This window comes from Bombyx mori, chromosome 28, assembly GCF_030269925.1.
Source record: "Bombyx mori chromosome 28, ASM3026992v2".
Lineage (NCBI taxonomy): Eukaryota > Metazoa > Arthropoda > Insecta > Lepidoptera > Bombycidae > Bombyx > Bombyx mori.
In genome coordinates this window covers 5703977-5726799 of record NC_085134.1, presented here as the reverse complement: position 1 = coordinate 5726799, position 22823 = coordinate 5703977, and the positions used below count along the sequence as shown (strand labels likewise).

Below are 22823 nucleotides of genomic sequence, written 5' to 3'. Positions count from 1 at the left end.
GAACTATAAGCAACAGTTCTATTGTTTGATTTTGCCAATAAGTTCCCAGAAAACTAACTATAATTTACCAACGTTGTATTTAAAAAAAGATGTGGGGTATCGTGGGACACCGGATAGAAACGAAGTTCCATATTATAAAAATATTAATATTAAGTTCTATTCGAGGTATAAAGAAAATAAAACTGGAGGTTTCGCAACAGCCCACGGTCATTCGGTAACGTGCGAACTTATTGTGGTACACTTCATTCATGGTTGTTTGCATAAGAGTTAGTGTATTGCGCAAACGAACGCTCTGAGATCGTGATCAATGAATGATAAAAATATATATTATTTTTCGTACGTTATTACAAAGTTAAGTTGTACACTGTATGCATTACTAATAAAAATCTTACGTTACGGACGTTTTTTCCCGGTTAGGGTACCCCTCCGCATCGTCCCATAAGGAACTTCGTTCCAAAAATAAATTAAAACGCTTTTTATTAGTGCAATGTATAACAGAATCTTTAAGTAATTAACGTAGTAAATCGCATTGAGAACCGGTTAAATAATAATGTGTGTGATGTGGATTACCCAGAATATTTCAAAATATTTTATAATTACAGTAGATGAGATTATATGCAAATACACTAGCAAACGACATCATACCTCATTAAAATAACTGGGCAAATTCTTCGCATTTTTGTAATAGAAGCTTTTGGAAGTTAATCCTTACTTACAAGTTAAGTCGAGCTTTGTGTGTTCATTGGGTTCCTTAGACTAATATTTTTCAGGGCGATTGAACTTTTGGCATCGGAAAGGTATGATTGTGAATCTATTCGATAAATTACTGCTAAAGTTTGTCTACAAAAATATGATTCAATGTATTCGCAATTTAGTGATAAGCAGTAGTAATATTTAAAACCACAAGACTTCTAAGGTTATTACGCAAATTAATGACTTTTCGAAAAATAGATTAGAATTTTATTATTTTATAAATGAGCTTGATAACAATAGTGTTGTGTAATTACTGACTGACTGAGTGGTGCTGTAGTTAGCACAACCGGCAGCAGGACAGGACGGACTGATGGACGCAGGGACCTAGGTTCGATTCCCACATCGGGCAACAGATTTGTCTGTGTTAGATAAGTAAAACTCATGCCAAATCCTTAAGCAGCGTATTATGAGAACATGCTGTGCCGACCCCACATAATGTGAGATAAGGGGGAGAAGAAGGGTAATTTATATGATAAAAAACTCTACCGATTTTTTCACTATTCCAGGTACTCGATCTATAAAATTGACTCGTTCGTGCAGTAGTTAGCGCTCCTGACCGTTGCGCGAGGATCGTGGGTTCGATTCCCACATCAGTCAAACATTCGTGTGATGAACAGGTTTGTTTGCTCTTTGTCTGGGTGTTTAATATCTACATATCAATACATTGAATCGCACATAAGTATGTATGTTAGTCTTTGGTACCTACTCATACACTGCGAATCCTAATTTCGTGCCTCTTTTTTTCCTACCTAAGCTGATAGCCTTGAGAGGCTATTTCAGCGTCACCTTAACTAGTAGGTGAGCTCGCGGGGCTCAAACCTGACGACGTTGCTAACACGAACCTTAGCAAGAACCGTGCTTCGCAGAATCTACCACCGGATCGGAAACGCGACCCACTGCGAAAATCCGGCGCGAACTTAGTGGGCTGTCTGTGCGTGATTTATCCCAATTATTATTATTATTTTATTTACTTATTAGGCACACAATACACATTACAAACTAAAAAGATACACAAAAAATAGCAAGAAGTAAAAAAAAACTAGCTTTCAACATAAGCAATGTGCGCACGACTAAGCAAGATAAATGTGCTGAATTTGTACACAATGGTCCTTACAAGTTACAACTATACGACAAAACAAAACGATAACGAAAACCAATCTAACTGGCCGTCTGGTGTTGTGGTAAGTGACATGGTCACTGCACAAGGGGGTCGCGGGTTCGAATCCCGCCAAGGGAAGATATTTGTATGATAAATATAAATGTCTTTTCCAGGGTTATGGATGTCTATTAAAGATATGTATGTGTATAATAAAAATCTTACATTTATATCCGTTATCTGGTACCTGTAACACAAGTTCTTTACGAACTTATCACGGGACCAGTTAACGTGGCGAAAAAAAATAAAAAAAAATAAAAAATGAAAAAAGGAACTTATAATGTAAGGAAATAATTTTACTCACAATAAACAATTAAACAATTACACTACTTAACCCACTATTGACATGGAGGATGCCCTTGAACATTTTTATAAACGTCACTAGCCTACAAGTAAATATATTTAACTCAGTTGTTCAATTCGTTATAAGTGCAACATGTTCGGGTAATTTGGATTAACATCATCATCATTCTTTCCTATTACCCTCTGCTGGGGTGTAGGGCTCGAATCAAATCCTTCCACTTACATCGGTCTTGGACAGTCTGTTCTAGCTCCTCCCACGTCATGCCCAAGACGCTTAGCTCCTGCTCCATTGAGCGACGCCAAGTTGTTCTAGGGCGGCCTCTCTGCCTTTTGCCAGAGAATTTCCAGTTCAGTGGTCTCTTGATGCGGATTATAATATGATATTTTGTTTTTTATATATTGGAATGAAAGTCCTTATGGGACGATGCGGAGGGGTACCCTAACCGGGAAAAAACGTCCGTAACGTAAGATTTTTATTAGTGATGCACACAGTGTACGACTTAACTTTGTAATAACGTACAAAAAATAACATATTTCTTATCATTCATTGACCACGATCTCAGAGCGTTCGTTTGCGCAATACACTAACTCTTATGCGAACAACCGTGAATGAAGTGTACCACAATAAGTTCGCACGTTACCGAATGACCGTGGGTTGTTGCGAAACCTCCAGTTTTATTTTCTTTATACCTCGAATAGAACTTAAAATTAATATTTTCATAATAAGGAACTTCTTTCCTATCCGGTGTCCCACGACACCACACATTTTTTATTAAAATTTCAAGGATCACGCTCCTTCGTATTGTATTTTCGTACATCAATCTACAAATTCGAAACCTTAAAACCGACAACGCATCGCAGCTAGTAGTGACAGTCAATCATTCGACCCTAATATTAGGCAGACTCCCCGCTGCGTTACATGCGAACACACCCCGGGGCAATGAAATATACCACCAATAAATAAACAGAAAGGGGTGAAATTAAATATTCATATCGCCGCCTTGTGCGAGTTGTTACGTGTCGATAAAATAATTGTAAATAGACATGTTTTAACAAAAACCGACTTTGAATAAAAAAAAAAGATATATAATCATCGAAATCGGTTGGCGTGATACTGAGTTATTCATCTATTTGTCGCGCACGTACTTAATGCAAATTTAAGACTTATATGATTTTCTCATGGATGCCATTATTAGAACTGGGCTAAATTGGAATCTTAAGGTGTGTGGCGCATTTACGTTGTAGATGTCTATGGGTTCCAGTAACCACTTAACACCAGGTGGGCTGTGAGCTCGTCCACACATCTAGGCAACAAAAAAAAAAAAAGTCAATAGTTATGAGGTAAAAAACATAAAAAAAAACATACAGTCGAATTGAGAACCTCCTCCTTTTTTGAAGTCGGTTAAAAATGAAATTAGTTTTATCGACTGTTCCCAGCTACCCTTTTAAAGAACTTCACCAAACTACTAAAATGAGATTGCTAATTTCGTACATTCCATTGTAACCGTCCGCATTTGAAAACAAATATTTGTTACCTGGCAACTCCAGTTTCTCCGCCAATCCAATGTTGAGTAGTCACTTGTAAATACCACTAATGATAGCCACCGCCAACCGCTCAATGTCGCTGATCTTCAACTAAAATCTATTTCCGTCTACCTTTTTCTAACATAAACTATAACTTATTTAACATAAAATCTAAAACACTTTTATCACAAGATAATCATTTTTATAAATTATAACTGAAATATATTATCACAACTGCAGTTTTAAGACGATTTTTTTAAAAATGTAATTCGACTTATGTTTTTATTTCATTGAAGTCTTGTGTTTCACTATGTAACTGCGATTACAGTATAATATTAGAATAATAAAAAAACATATTATTAATACTATCAAAACAAAAAAAAAAGCGTAAGCAAATCGCATTATTTAAAAATTAATTTTTTTTATAATCCTATTTATCCTGTTTATATTTTTATTGCTCAGGATATTAGAGCGAAGTTATAAAATTATTGTATTATCGTTCGTCCTTGATTCGTGTGCCTATTTTCAAATTAACCGGACGTTATCGACAATGACGTTCAAAAATTTCGTTACACACATACCAAGCTAATAAAAGCATGTTAAAAATCGTTATCGATGTCGATTTAAACGTTTGCACATCACTAAAACTTGTCCAATAATATAATAGGCAAGCTAAACAGTGAGACGACTTGTTCTACATCACCAAATTAGCCGGCCCATGTGCAATAGCCCTAAGGTTATTTTAGGGTTGCCCAAAGTTTTAGATTTAGTATTTTTTTTTAACGTAAACGTATTTTATAATCATTCATTTCAACTTAGCTTATTCTTTGACCATCACTTTCGAATCAGATTGATGACACGACCTAATTTACTGGTGAAGTTGAGATTTTATCTTTGTAAAATCAAATATGTTTTAGTTGAATTCATTAACACTTAAATTCAGATCTATATATTAATACGTGAAGCAAAAACTTTGTTTCCCTTTTTACGAAAATTGCGTGGACGAATGAGTATGAAATTTTCCACGCTTATAGAGAATATAAAGAAGAAGTACACAATGCTAATATTTTTTAAAAATAATACTTAAAAGATACATTAAATCAATAAAGAAAACATTACACACACTACATACCATGTATTTGACGCACACACGTATGCGTACTATTTATTGTCAAACGTTTGCTCTTGACGTCTGTGGTCAAATTGAGAATCGATTAAATATTGTTAGTCTTTATTAATATTTTTCTATAGTGTAGTATTGGCGTTGAAAATACAATCATAATAGTGTACAAACTTACAATTCCAATTAATTATAATCGAATTTCGACTACTGCGGCACCTCTAGTTATTATAATTTTGCATTTACCTCTAAATATGAATAAGTTAAGACAACAAAAACAAGTTTTGTTATAACTAACAGAAATAAGGGTATCATAACCACGAGAATTTCAATACAAAATCTATCAAATGTGCCTTACGCTGATATATTTCGTATACATAAAAATTACGTAACTATAATTAACTTCAATAACAAATAATATCCTGCTTCTAAACTTCAATTTGAATGCTCTTGAAACTAATGTAATAAAAACCTTTCAAATAATGGTACAGTCGTCAACATAGTGATACAAAATTATAGATCAAATTCGCAAATAATAAAGCAATTTCAGAACTTCTACCTCATATAGCAAATAAAGTTCTGAAATTGATGATCACTAATAACCACTAAACTCTAGATAGAACTCGTCTGCATATATAGCTATCTCTGCACTTGCCAAATCCTAATAAAGTTATAAAAAAAAATATTCTAAAACGCTGACAGCCCTAATTCTAAAGCAGATTGTAAACACTGATGCGTCCGAAAATGATATTACTTTGTTGTATGAAATATTACGATGCTAAATTGAATACGAACGGATGTGGACGTGATATAAACGAACACATGTACTCCGGCAATCCCTCGGGTTGTTATTGTACCGTATAAAAAACATTTTATTGTATTACTAACCATTTGAGATTTTAATGTTGGCAGAATTTATTTTAATTTAGCTGGGCTTACATGAAACTTTTTTTATATATATTGTTAATGCTTCTCCATATCTATCTTAGCATCGTGGAGAGCATTACAAAGCATGGTATTGAGTTGAGCGAATTTGAGCTCTGATTGAGCTGGTATATCTCGCACATACGCATACATGCGTCACTGGTGGTAGGACCTCTTGTACGCACGGGTAGGTACCACCACCCTGCCTATTTCTGCCGTGAAACAGTAATGCGTTTCGGTTTGACTATACTGAGCCGTTGTAACTATACTGAGACCTTAGAACTTATATCTCAAGATGGGTTGCGCATTTACGTTGTAGATGTTTATGGGCTCCGGTAACCACTTAACACCAGGGGGGCTGTGAGCTCGTCCACCCATCTAAGCAATAAAATAAAACTGGAGGTTTCGCAACAACCCACGGTCATTCGGTAACGTGCGAACTTATTGTGGTACACTTCATTCACGGTTGTTTGTATAAGAGTCAGTGTATTGCGCAAACGAACGCTCTGAGATCGTGGTCAATGAATGTTAAAAAAATATTTTATTTTTTGTACGTTATTACAAAGTTAAGTAGTACACTGTGTGCATTACTAATAAAAATCTTACGTTACGGACGTTTTTTCCCGGTTACGGTACCGCTCCGCATCGTCCCATAACGAACTTCGTTCCAATAAAAAAACATGCATAAATGAAAGTTTACTGGTTCAAAAACTTTGAAGCTCGTATCTCCCGAACACACCGGACGTCTTATCTAGCCACGGACGCTTCAGCGCCTTCAGCTGCGGTGTAGTCTGTGACCGCAGCGAACCTCGCGCCCGACCACTGCGTGTTTACTTTGGTGCCACGTAGTTCGCTCAAACAAACTATTGTTTAATTACAATGTTACAATATTGTTATGTCTGGCTTTTTTCTATCAACGACCCATTGGCAGGGGTTGAGTTAAAATATTTCTTTCTACAAAGCCCTTTAGCGAGAATGCTGTGGAGAATTGTTTTAGGAAAGAATATCCAATACTTTTTTGTTTGTATACTAAACAACTATCCCACCTTCCAAGCGCATAGCATAACGTTCATCCACAGTGCGTTTCCAGAGATCTTCTTTGCCACGTACCATCCGGCTTTGGAATGAGCTCCCCTCCACGGTGTTTCCCGAGCGCTATGACATGACCTTCTTCAAACGAGGCTTGTGGATAGTATGAAACGGTAGGCAGCGGCTTGGCTCTGCTGACGCATTGCTGACGTCCATGAGCGACGGTAACCACTCACCATCAGGTGGGCCGTATGCTCGTCTGCCTATACGGCAATAAAAAAAAAAAAAAAAAAAAAACAGTTTTGCCGCAGGGATAGGCAGGAAAGTTTTACCCCACCCGTAAGAGCTCACAATAAGTCCTACCACTAGTTAATCTGGTACAGCAGACATACAATCTCCTAAACGACTGGCTGTTAAACCATTAAATCCTACGCACTAGATAATTACAATTCCTGTGCACTAATCCGGGTTACTTAAATAAGAAACCGTAAGTGAATCGTAAAATTGAAGTTTTAAAGCAATCTGAATGATGTTTTGGACCGCGGCCGACGCTTCGCCAACACAAATAATGGAATTAAAATAGTAATTATAGAGAACTAGTATTCACTCAGCAGTTTCGTGGGAGTCCAATTCCTTCCAAGTCCAAATCCGTTAATTTATAATCAAGAGCTTTGTTTTCTTCGTAATACTTACTCTTTTGAACACAGAACAATTACCGAGTTAAATGATAATAATTATAGGATTAAAAGAATTAGAATTTAATACCCGAATCATAATTTGTATCTGCCCTTGTATATTCTGATTCAATATCTTACGTATATATAAAAATGAATTAATGTTCGTTAGTCTCGCTAAAACTCGAGAACGGCTGGACCAATTTGGCTAATTTTGGTCTTGAATTATTCGTGGAAGTCCAGAGAAGGTTTAAAGCAATGCAATCGCAGAAAAGTCCATGGAAAGTACTGAACACGAATAAATGTACCCACAAAAATGTATTTTATTTATTTACTAGCGACCCGCCCTCGCTTCGCTTCGGAAACATAAAAACACACATGAAACAAAAAAAAAATAAAAAATAAAAAAAGTCGCCTATGTTCGTCAGGGACAATGTCGGCTTCTAATGGAAAAAGAATTTTTCAAATCGGTCCAGTAGTTTCGGAGCCTATTCGAAACAAACAAACAAATCTTTCCTCTTTATAATATTAGTATAGATTTATTTATGTATACACAAAAAAGAAGACATAGTACCTACAGAGTAATAGGAAAATTATGTACAAAGGCACTGCTTATTTCTTTAAGAAATCTCTTCCAGCAGACCTGCGAGAGGATTATGAGAATAATAATTAAAAGTGATGAGTATATATAAAACAGCTAACATAACAAATACAACATGAGAATTATAGTAATGCACATACACATAGCAAATATTGTTAAACTTGAATACAAAATATTATAAGTAACACAGTATATACGAAGAGTATAGAACAATGATCATTCGGCTGATGAGAGATAGAGATGTATTTGTATTTCCAGATTATTTAAATTAAAGTATGAAAGATGCATGTCAAAAGCATCTCATATGATGGAGTGTGCGCGGAACGATGATTTGAGACAACAATTCTTTGCAAAATATACAGATTTTCGACAAGTTAGAGGTGTAAATTACGTATTATTAGCCTTTTCAGAATCCGAAAAGGCTAAGTCGCTTTATAAAATAGTTTTGGTGGGCCTTCAGACACGATAAAAGTTTCTTTTATTTATACTAATATATAAATCTACAGTGGTTTTTACGGATGTTCCGTTATAACTACTGATGCGTTGCGGTTTGAAGGGTGGAGCAGCAGTTGTAACTATACTGAGACCTTAGAACTTATATCTCAAGGTGTGTGGCGCATTTACGTTGTAGATGTCTTTGGGTTCCAGTAACCACTTAACACCAGGTGGACTGTGAGCTCGTTCACACATCTAGGCAATAAAAAATAAAAATAAAACCATGCATCCGATTGACTTGAAACTTGGTATCCATGTAGAAAATACATGTAATTAATGAATAGGCTAATATTTATATCAATATTGGACTCCCTAATAACAATGACAATAAATAATAATGTTAATTTTAAATGCCTAGCGAAGCGGGCGAGTACGGCAATTTTTTTTTTTATATAATTATTTTGTTACGCTCTTTTGTTGTACAATGGAGTTCCATCTTCACTAGGTGATAAAAATAGATAATCTGAAAAATCTAGAAAAATAAAGATTAAAAAAAAAAATTAAGCATTCGGCCCTATTCGTTCTTGGTAAAACTAATTATAACAAAATCATACTAGGAATGAGCGATTTCGAAAACAGCACACATGTTCAAATAAACGCTTCATTGATTCTCAACGGGCCGCGTCGAAACAGTTCTACCCAGAATGCTTTGCATCTTACATGCGAACTATGCGATGTTATATAAAAACAGATTTTCGTTTATTTTTATATTAGTAGTTTTTTTATTGCTTAGATGGGAGGACGGCTCACGGCCCACCTGATGTTAAGTGGTTACCGGAGCCCATAGACATCTACATCTACAGCCCACTTTAGAGTTGAGACATGAGTTCTAAGTTCTCAGTATAGTTACAACGGCTGCCTCACTCTTCAAACCGAAATGCATGATTGCTTCACGGCAAAAATAGGCAGGGTAGTGGTACCTACCAGTAAAGATCCTTTGCATTACGAAGTAGACTAAGTTCCTTGCATCTTCTATTAATATCAAGCGACCAACCCTGAGCTAGTGTTATTCAAGTCTGCTCTGGTATACGCCGGGGGATACTACATCCCTTGACACATGTAATTATAATAATTATTTATTTATTTATCCCTTAACGGTACGAATGCAAATAGAAATTAATCTTATAATTTATTTTGTAAGCCTTTGAAAGAGCTGAAGTCTGTACTAGGTTCAAAGACCTGTATTACTCCAGGCTCCCTCCTTCTTAAGATAGATCAGGTAAGGTTAAGTCGTGAACTGATGCTGCGGACTGGTGTTGAGAGATCATTACGTGTTATCATTTAAGAAGGTCATTATGCGTGAGTGTGTGTGTGTGCGTGTGCGTGTGAAAGTGTTTGTGTGTGTGTGTGTGTGTGTGTTTGTGTGGGTATGTGTGTGGCTGTGTGTGTATATATGTAGAACCAATTTTCTAGCTCCATATTTTTTTCCCAAATCCACCTCCTTTAAACATCCCTACTAATGTTAGAGTGCAAAAGAATCATCTGTAGATTAGAGCACAGCAGAAACTCGTGACATACACGCATACACCCGGTAATACGATACATAGAAAAGTAAGCAAACAAATATTCCAATAATTATAGCAATTCTAGTACGTTCTTTATATAAATATCAATTAGGAACTCGGTTATAAGAATAGTAAGTCAAAGACCTTCATTAGGCGTGGGACTAATGAAACACCGTTTAATTGAAGTAATTAACTGTGACCTCAATATTTCATATTTACATGCGACAGAATTAAAAATACGTAACGCGTTCAATATCTGGAAAGTTAGATGTGCGTATGTACTCTTTGATTATTTTTTTGTATGCTTAGGCGGAAATAGCCGACCTCCGCCTACGCGATCGGTTCTGTAGGCGGAACAGACGGAACAGGCGGAACAGACGTGTTAACGGCCGTCTGGTGTAGTGGTAAGTGACATGGTCACTACACAAGGGGGTCGCAGGTTCGAATCCCGCCAAGGGAAGATATTTGTGTGATAAATATAAATGTCTTTTCCAGGGTTATGGATGTCTATTAAATATATGTATGTGTATAATAAAAATCTTACATTTATATCCGTTATCTGGTACCTGTAACACAAGTTCTTTACGAACTTATCACGGGACCAGTTAACGTGGCGTGCTTGTTAAAAAAAAAAAAAAAAACATGTCAGGATTGAACCGACTAAAACCCCATTAGGCTAAAACTGATCTGGGAAACTTAGTAAATTTCGTATCTAATGATGGACATGTATCGAAAAAAAGACCAACTCCTGATTTTTTTATCGATTCTTATTAGTGACGAAACTGTATTTCGGATCGTGGTAAAAAATGACAATTTAAAAAATGCTCAGTTGAAAATAAAACATTTTGATTTTGATACTGTCTTTATGTCATGTTCCTAGCGCCAATAACACAGGAAAAACACAATTTTCGGGTGGTTATTACCAATTTAATATTAGGTAACCTACTCTATTCCGTAAATTTGTCAGAGACTAGCTTCAGCCCGCGACTTCGTCCGCGTGGAATAGTTCATAAATAATGCTTTATTTTAGAACAAATTTGGTTAGCACAAAAAACGTGATAATGAGCCAACCTTAAAATATAGAGTAATACAGACATATGCTGTCGCGGACTTTTTTTTAGATCTTTTAAAGGGTAACAATTCTGTCGTACATTATTTTAGCGAAACTTTAACCGTTTCTGCAGCGCACGCAGCGGAAGCCCTCAGAAGCGAAAAAAAAACCCCGATTTTGAAACATTCTTTATTGGTGCTCCGCCTGCATTGATCTTAGCGTGATGTTATATCCTCGATAAATGGGGTATAGATAGTGTTAGAACACTGAAAGAATTTTTCAAATCGGAACAGTAGTTCCTGAGATTAGCGCGTTCAAACAAACAAACTCTTCAGCTTTATAATATTATTAAGTATAGATTAATGGTACCGTAATTTAAGCTCAGTTTCAATAGGCTACCGACTATATATTTTTTTTATAAACTATCGTTCGCTCCCGTGACCACGAGACAGAACCGCAAACTCATTATTTGTAAATGTGAAGCCAGAAATGAAAATACACATACATCCGTTAGTTGAAATCTAAAAATCCTACTTTCCTAGTCGGTTTGTCACGTTCATTTTCTAATGGGCGCATTGAAATCTCGGCTGAGTGTTTTTAGGGCTGCCAGTGCTTGAGTTACGTGAACAATTAATTTATTATTCATTTGTAATAAGTAACTGTTCTGCACTGAAAGACAGAAGCTGTAGTTGAATAGTATTAAAAACGAAAGGTAAGGGCTAAATAGGCGAAAATTAATCCCGACCGGAGCCCTCTTCTTCGATATCGCAAAGGCGTTCGACAAAGTCTGGCACAACGTTGATTTACAAACTGTACAACATGGGAGGCCAGATAGACTCGTGCTTATCATACGAGACTTCTTGTCGAACCGTTCGTTTCGATATCGAGTAGAGGGAACTCGCTATCGCCCCTGTCATCTGACGGCCGGAGTCTCCGTCAAACCCGTCGATTGTGACGATGGGCTCGACAAGCGAATTAACCCATAGACACAGAAACGTCCACCCATATAAGCAATAAAAAAAAAAAAGCCCACTGAGTTCTCGCCGGATCTTCTCAGTGGGTCGCGTTTCCCCGATCCGGCGGTAGATTCTGCGAAGCACGGTTCTTGCTAAGGCCAGTGTTATCAATACTCCAGTTTGAGCCCCGAGAGCCCACCTATATGTTAGGGCAAAGCTGAAATAGCCTCTGAAGGCTATCAGCATAGGCAGGGAAAAAAGGAAAGGTACAACAAGAAAAAATAAATATGACTATTTTTTACGTTCCAAATTTCGAATAAAGAAAACAAAAAAACATCGTTATGATGCTTTATTCCAATTCTTTTCACTTTACTAGCTGATTTCATGTTACTTTATTTCTCCTACCTAATATTTTGTACCCTAATAGTTAGTAGCAGTAGTTAGGGCTATTCCAGCTATGGGAACTAGTAAGTGACTTCACGGGGCTCAACCTGGGCGAATTTGCTAACACCAGTGCTATGGCCAGTCTAATGGCCTAACAAGGGCAGTGCTTTGCTGAATTACCACCGGATCGGAATCACAACCCACTGAGAAGATCCGGCGAGAAATTCAGTGGGCTGTGTCTATGTAATTGTGTTACATTGACTGCAATTCAGATAAAGAAAAAATGACAAATTTTCGAGCCCCACTTTCCAGTATAATCCTATTAAGAATCACGAACACTGCACGTGTTCACACAAAAAGATTCACTCGTCTCATGACATTCTTTCATCACATATCATCTCTACTCTTGTTAGTTCTATACCTAATTAGTATGCAGAATGGAGGTAACAAAACTTCGTTTCGATTAGCTTCCAAGACAGAATATACCTACAACGAACCCAAAACAATAATTTGTATGCAATAATATTACTGTGGCAGCCCTACCGAGCCGTGTGAGTTCAGTCGTACTCGGTTTTAAGGTTACTCGTAAACCAAGAAATTTTCAGTTACGCTTATATTCAAATGTTCCTACCGACGCACATGTTCGCGTAACTGTTTCGATTCTCTTCAATTGTTCACTGACTGACTAAGATCTGATTACCGTCAAGTTCCTTGCTGTAGTTTTACGCAGAATATGACTGGTGAATTGATTTAGGAGAGAGAGAAAGAGTTTTTGAAGTGAAACTTCTTTATCGGCGTTGGAAAAAAATTTACCGTCACATTTTTCGGTTACGCGTCACATTTTTCCGTTACGCGCCATCTTTTTCTTCACCATTCATTGTTGCCGTACACAAGTGAAGGTGCCTCTTTACTCGGTAACAATAATTATAAAATACCGATGATTTTAAGTGGAGATTTTAATGTAAATTTTGCATCGGAAAATTCTTTGAAGCTAGTTGAATTTCTGAAAGATAAATTGAATTTATCCATGAAAAACAGTCCTCAAACGTCAACAACAAGATCTGGCACTACAATTGATGGAGTTTTTACTCGGTCACTAAATTTCGTGGAATGTAAACCATATATTTCATATTTCAGTTACCATAAGCCATTAATTACAAAAATATATAATGACAATGACAATGATAGTAATAATTCTATTACAATTAATGAAATGCTGTAATAATCTTAGTAGCAAAAAGGTAAAGTGAAATAATTGTATTATTTGTATTCATGTCTATGATAATAAAATCCTTTTGTTTAAACTTTATCTAATTTAACTTTATTTAACCAATTTCTAGAAAGTTGCATGTAGATCATTTTTCGAAAAATAAGGCCATAAACAAGTTTCACTTCTTACGTGTGTACACTAATACACGCACACATTTTTTTTATATTATTGGTGATAGGACATCCCGTGAGCCAGATACTATAACTCGCTATCATAGTCATGTCTGCAAAAAAACGACAGAGCAACAAGTCTGTTGGCGATTTGGTTCGAGTTTTTTCCTTGAGACATATTATTATCGTTCTGAATCCTTAATATATATTTTATTGCTTAGTCCACACATCTAAATGTGTGGACGAGCTCACAGCGCACGTTGTGTTAACTGGTTGCCGGAACCCATAGACAACTACAACGTAAATGCCGCCACCCACCTTGAGATATGAGTTCTAAAGTCTCAGTATAGTTACAACGGTTGCCCAATCCTTTAAACCGAAACGCATTACTGCTTCACGCCAGAAATAGGCAAAGTGGTGGTATCTATTCGTGCGGACTCACAGGAGGTGACCACATACCTACCTACCACCAGTAATTACGCAAATTACAAGCAGCCCAAAGCACTCCATAAGTATTTGGCAGTAAACTTTAATCTATCAAAGTATGTTACTGCTTGCTTCTTCTTATTCTTCATTATTCGATCTACCCGCATATCTAAAAACATTTTTTTTAATTCGATAGTGAACCCTTCTGACCCGATCGCGCTCTAAGCCTCAAAGTGAGTTTAAAATCGTCTCAAACATTGGTGTTTACAAAATAAGCCAACAAAAGCGAGCAAAAGTTATTCCGTGCGAGTGTTCTAGGTTATAAATACAGATTTAACGACGTTCATTCGTCCTGTCATAGAACAAATTATTTTACAGAAGTGTCAAGTAAAACTAGACGTGGACCTACGATTCGGGAGAAGATTGAGGTACGCGACTCAGGAACCATTCTCAATTGTACTAGTGGTAAGATGTATTGTGAAACAGCATAGGTGATCAGCATCCAAACTGACTTTCAATCGTGATTATCCAGTGACATTATTCACGAAGTGACTTTTGACTTTAGACCTATTTATTACCCTCGAATTCTACTTTGATTCTACATTGTAATTAATATATGAAAGCTATTTGAAAGCAGCTAAATTAAAGCGTATTAGTAATAGAATACTTGTATATTAAAGTACCACCTAGCCAGGAGGCGTCCCACGTTACGTCTTGGCTAGGTGGTGCGATGACCTCCGAACGGTGGCCGGCAAGAAGTGGATGAGGAGAGCCGCAGACTGGGCTCAGTGGTGTGGATTGGGAGAGGCCTATGTCCAGCAGTGGACGACTGTAGGCTGGTGATGATGATTGATGATGATATTAAAGTAATGTCACAATCCGTTCTGAATATCGCTAATTGTATGATAAACATCGACTCCTTTACTCGCGCGCCACCTGTCGTAATTTGATGGTACTATAACAAAAACCTTTCCGGAGAGCTTCAACAATAACTGCACCGATTTTTATAATGATCGAATGAATTGTTTGAGAAAGCATAGAAGACAAACATTCCCTGTTATTTAATTAAATGTTAAATTAACAAATTCTCTTTAGTGTATTTAGGCGTATTCTTTTTTTATCTAAAAATTCTTTTTTTTTTTTTTTTTTTTATTTTTTTTTATTGCTTAGATGGGTGGACGAGCTCACAGCCCACCTGGTGTTAAGTGGTTACTGGAACCCATAGACATCTACAACGTAAGTGCGCCACTCACCTTGAGAAATAAGTTGTAAAGTCTCAGTATAGTTACAGCGGCTGCCCCACCCTTCAAACCGAAACGCATTACTGCTTCACGGCAGAAATAGGCAGGGCGGTGGTACCTACCCGCGCGGACTCACAACAGGTCCTACCACCAGTAATTACGCAAATTATAATTTTGCGGGTTTCACTTTTATTACACGATGTTATTCCTTCACCGTGGAAGTCAATCGTAAACATTTGTTGAGTACGTATTTCATTAGAAAAATTGGTACCCGCCTGCGGGATTCGAACACCGGTGCATCGCTTCAACACGAATGCACCGGACGTCTTATCTTTTAGGCCACGACGACTTCAAATTCAATTCTTTCAATTCATCCTTTAATTTTAAAATGTAATATATTTTTTTATTCATCATTAAGTTTTTTAAAGATTTGTTAGTATATAATTGCGCTCGGCTAGACTCCTTTGTCTTTAAATCGATACCGCAGGAAAAAAGTGTATGTACATATATGGCACGTCCAATTAATACAATGTAAATCGAAACATTCCATTGCGGTTAGAATTTAAAATTTAGGAGCATAACATTTTTTTTTATCCGAACTAAAAAATATCTTAATTTTATCATTACAAATTACAAAAGAAAATTCTTCACCATATATTTATGGGTTCCGCAAAATTTTCTCAAAGAGAAAAGGAGCCATCTATTTTAGGAATACTCTGTGTCGGAAGCGGCCCTGTCCTGTGACACATCAAAGCGCTGCTAACAGTCCAATATGGTTGAACAAATATCGCGAATTACACACATCTTATAGTAGGTATATGAAGCACTTGCAAAGATACCAAATTAATTATATTAATTAGTGCGGACTTCAAAGAAAAACTCCAAATGTCATGTTTGAAGTACTCATGAGGGTTTACGGCTTATCGTGCTCCGAATTTAAGGAGAAGCTTCCTCTCCTCCTCCTCGCGTCGTTTCCTCACTGCGTCGAGAGTCATGACCATCATATTTCGACAGGATTTTACTCCTTGTAATGTCCCTCAGCGCCTCCGATCATTGGCCGCATGGATTCGTGGAATGGGATCTCTAGTGCGGTGCGAATTTGATAGAACCCCCTGGTCGGGATGCACCCGAGCGGTCTCTTTCCCTCGATTTTGCCTGTCACGAATAGTCTCTCTAAGCTATCGGGTGTTTTCCAGACAATATGACCGAAGTACTCGAGATCGCGGCGAAGGAATGTGTGGATAATCTTGTCAAGACAAAAAACTTCCTATGAAACTGTTCATTAAGGATCCATATGCATGAACAACGATAGTGTCTATAGATTTCGGTAATAGTATTAAGTCCACTGAGTTCAATTGTTGTTGTAGTCTTAGGGTACTCTGCTCTTACTTAGGGCTCTCACAAGTTATCTCTACTTCACCCTATTTTGCCCTTGCTCTCTAACATCGCTTTAGGTCATGCACTCAGTTCTCATTCGCTCTCCACGGTGCGTCGCCAAGTGTGTACAGGGCGACCAGTGTGCTTAGTGCGAGTTTTTAACGTTCTCGATAGCGTAAAAGTTAACTCAAATTTGTATGGAAGGAATGTTTGCCTAATTTTGCCGCTAGAGGCGCTGTTTCAACTGCATACAAATTTGTGTTAACTTTTACACTATCGAGAACGTTAAGAAACTCGCACTAAACACACAAGTCTTTGCCTGTCACGCGGTTGCCACTCAAACGCAATTGATGCTGCGTTGATTCCGCTGTGCCTTAGTATGCCCTATCCAACGCTATTTCCGGTCGGCAACGTCTTACGCGATAGGGGTTTGGTCACAATTAGTCCAAAATTATTTAAAAAAAAATTGTTTTTGTCTCGTATTTCATTGTTGCAACTTTTTCAGTCAACCCACAAATCTAAACGATAAAGCACTCCGTTTCAAAAACATTGAAAATTAATTTCAGTTTGTACTATTTTATGTTCATAAATAGAGGCAATTTAAGAAGCAAACGTCTGTCTGCTGAGGTGCATATGCATTTGGAGGTCATGACCTTCACCTCCAAATCATTCGGACACTTCTAGAAGCTACACGTAAAAATGACAATGAAACATTGCAAAGAGATACGTAAGCAACCGCTCTGTTATAAACACGTTCTATATTTGTACCGAAAGTATTCTAATTACATAGTGTGCACTCCTGAATCATACCGAGATAGTATTTTCAAAGCTTTCTTTCTAATTTTTTTTATTTTTTTTTATTGCTTAGCTGTGTGGACGAGCTCACAGCCCACCTGATGTTAAGTGGTTACTGGAGCCCATAGACATCTACAACGTAAATGCGCCACACACCTTGAGATATAGTTCTAAGGTATCAGTATAGTCACAACGGCTGCCCTACCCTTCAAACGGAAACGCATTACTGCTTCACGGCAGAAATAGGCGGGGCGGTGGTACCTACCCGTGCGGACTCACAAGAGGTCCTACCACCAGTAATTACGCAAATTATAATTTTGCGGGTTTCATTTTTATTACACGATGTTATTCCTTCACCGTGGAAGTCAATCGTAAACATTTGTTATTAAGAACTGTTTTTAATGCGATTTCAACTGAGAGGAATAGGTAGACCTAAGAAGAAATGGATGGATTGCGTGAAAGACGATATGTGTAAGAGGGGAGTGAACGAAGAAATGGTATACGATAGGAAAGTATGGAAGAAGAAAACGTTGCGCCGACCCCACGTGACTGGGAGAAGGACATGAGAATGATGATGATGACGATGACACTCCGTTGAAAAGTTTGATAGAAGACGTAAAATCGAAGACAGTTTTTGAAATAATTAAAATCTTTACAGCGTATTGCGAAATATGAGCCGCGTAAAATAACGCATTGAAGATTAAAGATACCTACACACATTACTATAACATTGAATAAATATTACATAACTAAAAATGTATTAAGAGTCAAATTCTAAATACAGTGTAAATTTTTGTTTCGCAACCTTTCTGTGTGGCCTGCAGTGTATCAATTACAATACATACAAACTTAGTTACATATAAATAAAATGTACGTGTTTGTTTGTGCTTATCAAGAAATGGCTTTTTTAAGTACAGTTCTAGTTTTACTTGTCATCATTCTGTAATTCCGGACTGGGTGAAACCAACATCTGGCTAAATATGCCGCGAAGCATCTACAAGAGGTCCTGCCACCAGTAATTACGCAAATTATAAGTTTGCGGGTTTGATTTTTATTACACGATGCTATTCCTTCGCCGCGGAAGTCAATCGTGAACATTTGTTGAGTACGTATTTCATTAGAAAAATTGGTACTCGCCTGAGATTCGAACACCGGTGCATCGCTCAACAAGAATGCACCGGACGTCTTATCCGTTAGGCCACGACGACTTAAACATGTTCCGTATTACATGATGGGCCAATTGTTAAATTTAATTTTCCTCGCTAGAGCTAATGTTAGCAAATTGGTCAGGTTAGAGCCCGGAGAGCCCATCTACTCTATGAATCTAGCAGGCCCCTTTAAGCAACTAGAATAATACATAGGGGAAAAAAAATGAGACTTCAAGCAATGTCAAAGACTCTGTCAAACACTGATGATACCCGAAGGACCCTGAGCTTCTTTTTGGTTGTAAAGATAGAGAAAAGATCTTCCACTGAGCGGGCGATATTGCTCGCTGGAGCGACGCATTAATGCTGTCGTTCGGAACTTGTAGATACATTGCTTGGTGTTGTGGCCTAAAGGATAAGACGTCCGGTGCATTCGTGATGAAGCCATGCATCGGTGTTCGAATCCCAGGCGGGTACCAATTTTTCTAATGAAATACGTACTCAACAAATGTTCACGATTGACTTCCACGGTGAAGGAATAATATCGTGTAATAAAAATCAAATCCGCAAAATTATAATTTGCGTAATTACTGGTGGTAGGACCTCTTGTGAGTCCGCACGGGTAGGTACCATCACCCCACCTATTTCTACCGTGAAGCAGCAATTTGTTTCGGTTTGAAGGGTGGGGCAGCCGTTGTAACTGTACTTGAGACCTTGGAACTTATATCTCAAGGTGGGTGGCACATTTACGTTGTAGATGTCTATGGGCTCCAGTAACCACCTAACACCAGGTGGGCCTGAGCTCATCCACCCATCTAAGCAATAAAAAAAAAAACATATGTAAACTAATCTTGCAAAGTTGTTAGCTAGATTCAGGCATCTATCAAATATCTTGTGCTATTTTTTTTATTTTTTTTTATTGAATATTTACTGGTGGCCTAGAGGCCTTTCCAGTTTCACCAGAACAGGTGGGCGAGCAAAGGCTCAGCCAGGAGGGGTGGGATTTGCTAACAGCTACCCGAGCGCCACCGAAGGAGACCTAACAGCTCAAGAGCAGCTGCTTCGCGAATGAATCTACTACCGGATCGGAATCGCGACCCGCTGAGAAGATCCGGCGAGAAACTCAGCGAGCTGATTCATGGGTTAGGTTGCACGGCGAACTCTTTGTCGAGTTCGACGAGTACGGTTACCGGGGTCCCTAAGCCTGCTCCTAGTGTTAGAGCTGAAGGCGTCTAATGCAAAGGTTATTGGATCTGATGGATCCGTAAGGACGTGTAACCTTGTGCTATACGATGACTACCGGCACAGCGAAAGAAAAAAACTTTAACTACTAGCTCTTTACCGAACATGGTAACGTTTTTTTTTCTTGTGTGCTTAGTGCGAGTTTTTTAACGCTCTCGATAGCGTAAAAGTGAACTCAAATTTGTATGGAGTTAGAACGTTTTTCGCTAGAGGCGCTGTTGCAACTGCATACAAATTTGAGTTAACTTTTACGCTATCGAGAACGTTAAAAAACTCGCAGTAAGCATATTGTTCGCCTGTCTATAATGAGCCTTAATGATCTTGATAATTATCGTCCAAAATGTACTTATCATTAACTGAACATTTTAACCAAGAAAAATATAGAAAATGTTTATTACGCAAATATTAAAGTTTGTTCTATAAAAAAATAACGTTTTTTTTTTTTTATTGTCTAGATGGGTGGACGAGCTCACAGCCCACCTGGTGTTAAGTGGTAACTGCAGCCCATAGACATCCACAACGTAAATGCGCCACCCACCTTGAGATACAAGTTCTAAGGTCTCATTTATAGTAACGACGGCTGCCCCACCCTTCAAACCGAAACGCATTACTGCTTCACGGCAGAAATAGGCAGGGTGGTGGTACCCACCCGCGCGGACTCACAAGAGGTCCTACCACCAGTAATTACGCAAATTATAATTTTGCGGGTTTGATTTTTATTACACGATGTTATTCCTTCACCGTGGAAGTCAATCGTGAACATTTGTTGAGTACGTATTTCATTTGAAAAATTGGTACCCGCCTGCGGGATTCGAACACCGATGCATCGCTCCAACACGAATGCACCGGACGTCTTATCCGTTAGGCCACGACGACATCCAACGTGAAGCATCTTTCTTTTTTTTTCTCCCCACGGACATCCACTGCTGGACATAGCCTACCCCCAAGGTTCGCCACAACAGAATAAGTTTGTAATAAGTTCATTTGTGAGAAATTACCTCATAATTCCTTTGAATCATCCTACATCCTACATCGCCTTAATGCCTAAAAGATTCATTTTGAACTGTAAACATTTACATCTGCTTATTATTTAGAATGTACAGTGTGTATTTTTTTAAGTAATAAGCATTTTTTTTTATAAATTTACTCAAGCAATTAATCTAAAGAGGCTGTTTGATACGTCAAGCCGTTACCAATGTAAATACATAGCTGTGGGGATCCTGTATTGGAAACAGTCTGCCTGGCTATTTATCAAATGATTCTGGTATCTGAACGTAGTCAGATGCAACTTCTTTCCCCATCATCCGTCAGTATTAGTGTGGCGGTAGCAAAACACAAGATATTTGACAAATCTTTGAATCTCTCATACGACATTTTCAAGATAAGCTTTTATTTACACAAGTTCCGAACAACAACATTCGGACCGTCGGTCTACCGAGCAATATCACCCGCTCGGTGGAAGATCTTCCCTTTGTCGTATACCTACAATTAGCATCAAAATTTACGCGTAGCTACCACCAACCCAGTCCTATCGAACCTGAATCAAAGAATGCGGCGGCAGTGTCCAGAAAACTAAGACTCCGACCTAATTTCTCGTGGTGGGGAGTGACATTTTGATGTCTATGGGCTCTGATAAACATTATTTCACTAACAACACCAAACACAACAATACCAGGTGGGCCGTAAATTCACCAAACTAGTGCGATAAAATAAAATTTTAGTTAAATGATATAATAAACGCAAGAAATGAATTGAGTTAAATCATATAAAAAAATGTATAGTAACTTATACTATTTTACAATAGTATAGATTATTAGTACATATCAAATGTGATTTAGAATAATCTACTAACATTGGATAATAAATGCTAATACTAGAAATGCAGTAATTACAAAAACTGTTTTTTAATAAATTAAAGATTCAGTACACAACTTTAATTAATAGTCTAAATTTCTTTAAAAAAGTTTACAATTTTAAACAAATTTTAAAGAAGAAAGAACACTTCTAAATAATTCGTAAAACAACCATTACGATGAAAGCTTTAAAAAGTTACGTTCAACTTACCACCAGTTACCCATAGCAGCTTGAGCCAGCATGAGCAAGGACCACAATAGTTTCCAAAGCAGCAGCATCGCGCCTTAATTATTTCAAAAAGGTTCACTACTCAAACAAACATCCTCCAAGAAAAAAATCACTTTACAAATCAAACACAACGCGACCACTTCGCGGTAACATTATAAACAAATAAAACATAAAAACAAAACTCCAAACACAACTTTAAAAAAAAAAAAACACAAAAAGTTTCCAAAATTAAAAAATTTTTTTTTTTAAAACCCGCGGAATAAGTTAAAAAAAATGGTGGAAATATTTAAAAAAAAATGGCGGACACGTTTAAAAATCGAAATTAACCAATCGTTGAAGTTACGTCCGTCGAATCTCTGCGTTCGAGCAGGTGGATGTCGCGAACCACGCTCTTTGAAACACAAAACCAGACTGGCGAGTGGCGGCTAAGCTGTAAGTATACCATAGAATTTCTCTGTAAGGGGAAGGGTCGCACTGTAGGGCGTATAGGTGCAGTATGCACACTCGAAACCCTACCACGAACGTCGCATCTCGAAATACCAACGCGAAAAATGTCATCGCAATTTTTTATAATAGTAAAAAATGGCCGTAAATCCGCAGCTTAATACGACTCCTCTGAAAGTTAAGACGAAAATATTAATACTGATTTCAAAGTTTACG

General features: G+C 37.5%; 1 protein-coding gene across 2 annotated transcripts in view; it reads right to left on the bottom strand.

The window, feature by feature from the left end:
* LOC101735411 (protein Wnt-4) overlaps window positions 1-22576 on the bottom strand; it is a 115018-nt gene extending 92442 nt beyond the window's left edge. Inside the window, exon 1 of one of the 2 annotated variants that reach the window (XM_021353625.3) lies at window positions 22146-22576. In XM_021353625.3, the coding sequence (XP_021209300.1) occupies window positions 22146-22213 (68 nt within the window). In that variant the 5' untranslated portion in view covers window positions 22214-22576. The remainder of the gene's footprint in view (window positions 1-22145) is intronic. The other variant, XM_021353626.3, reaches the window with a different exon arrangement.
* Window positions 22577-22823: the final 247 nt, after the last annotated feature.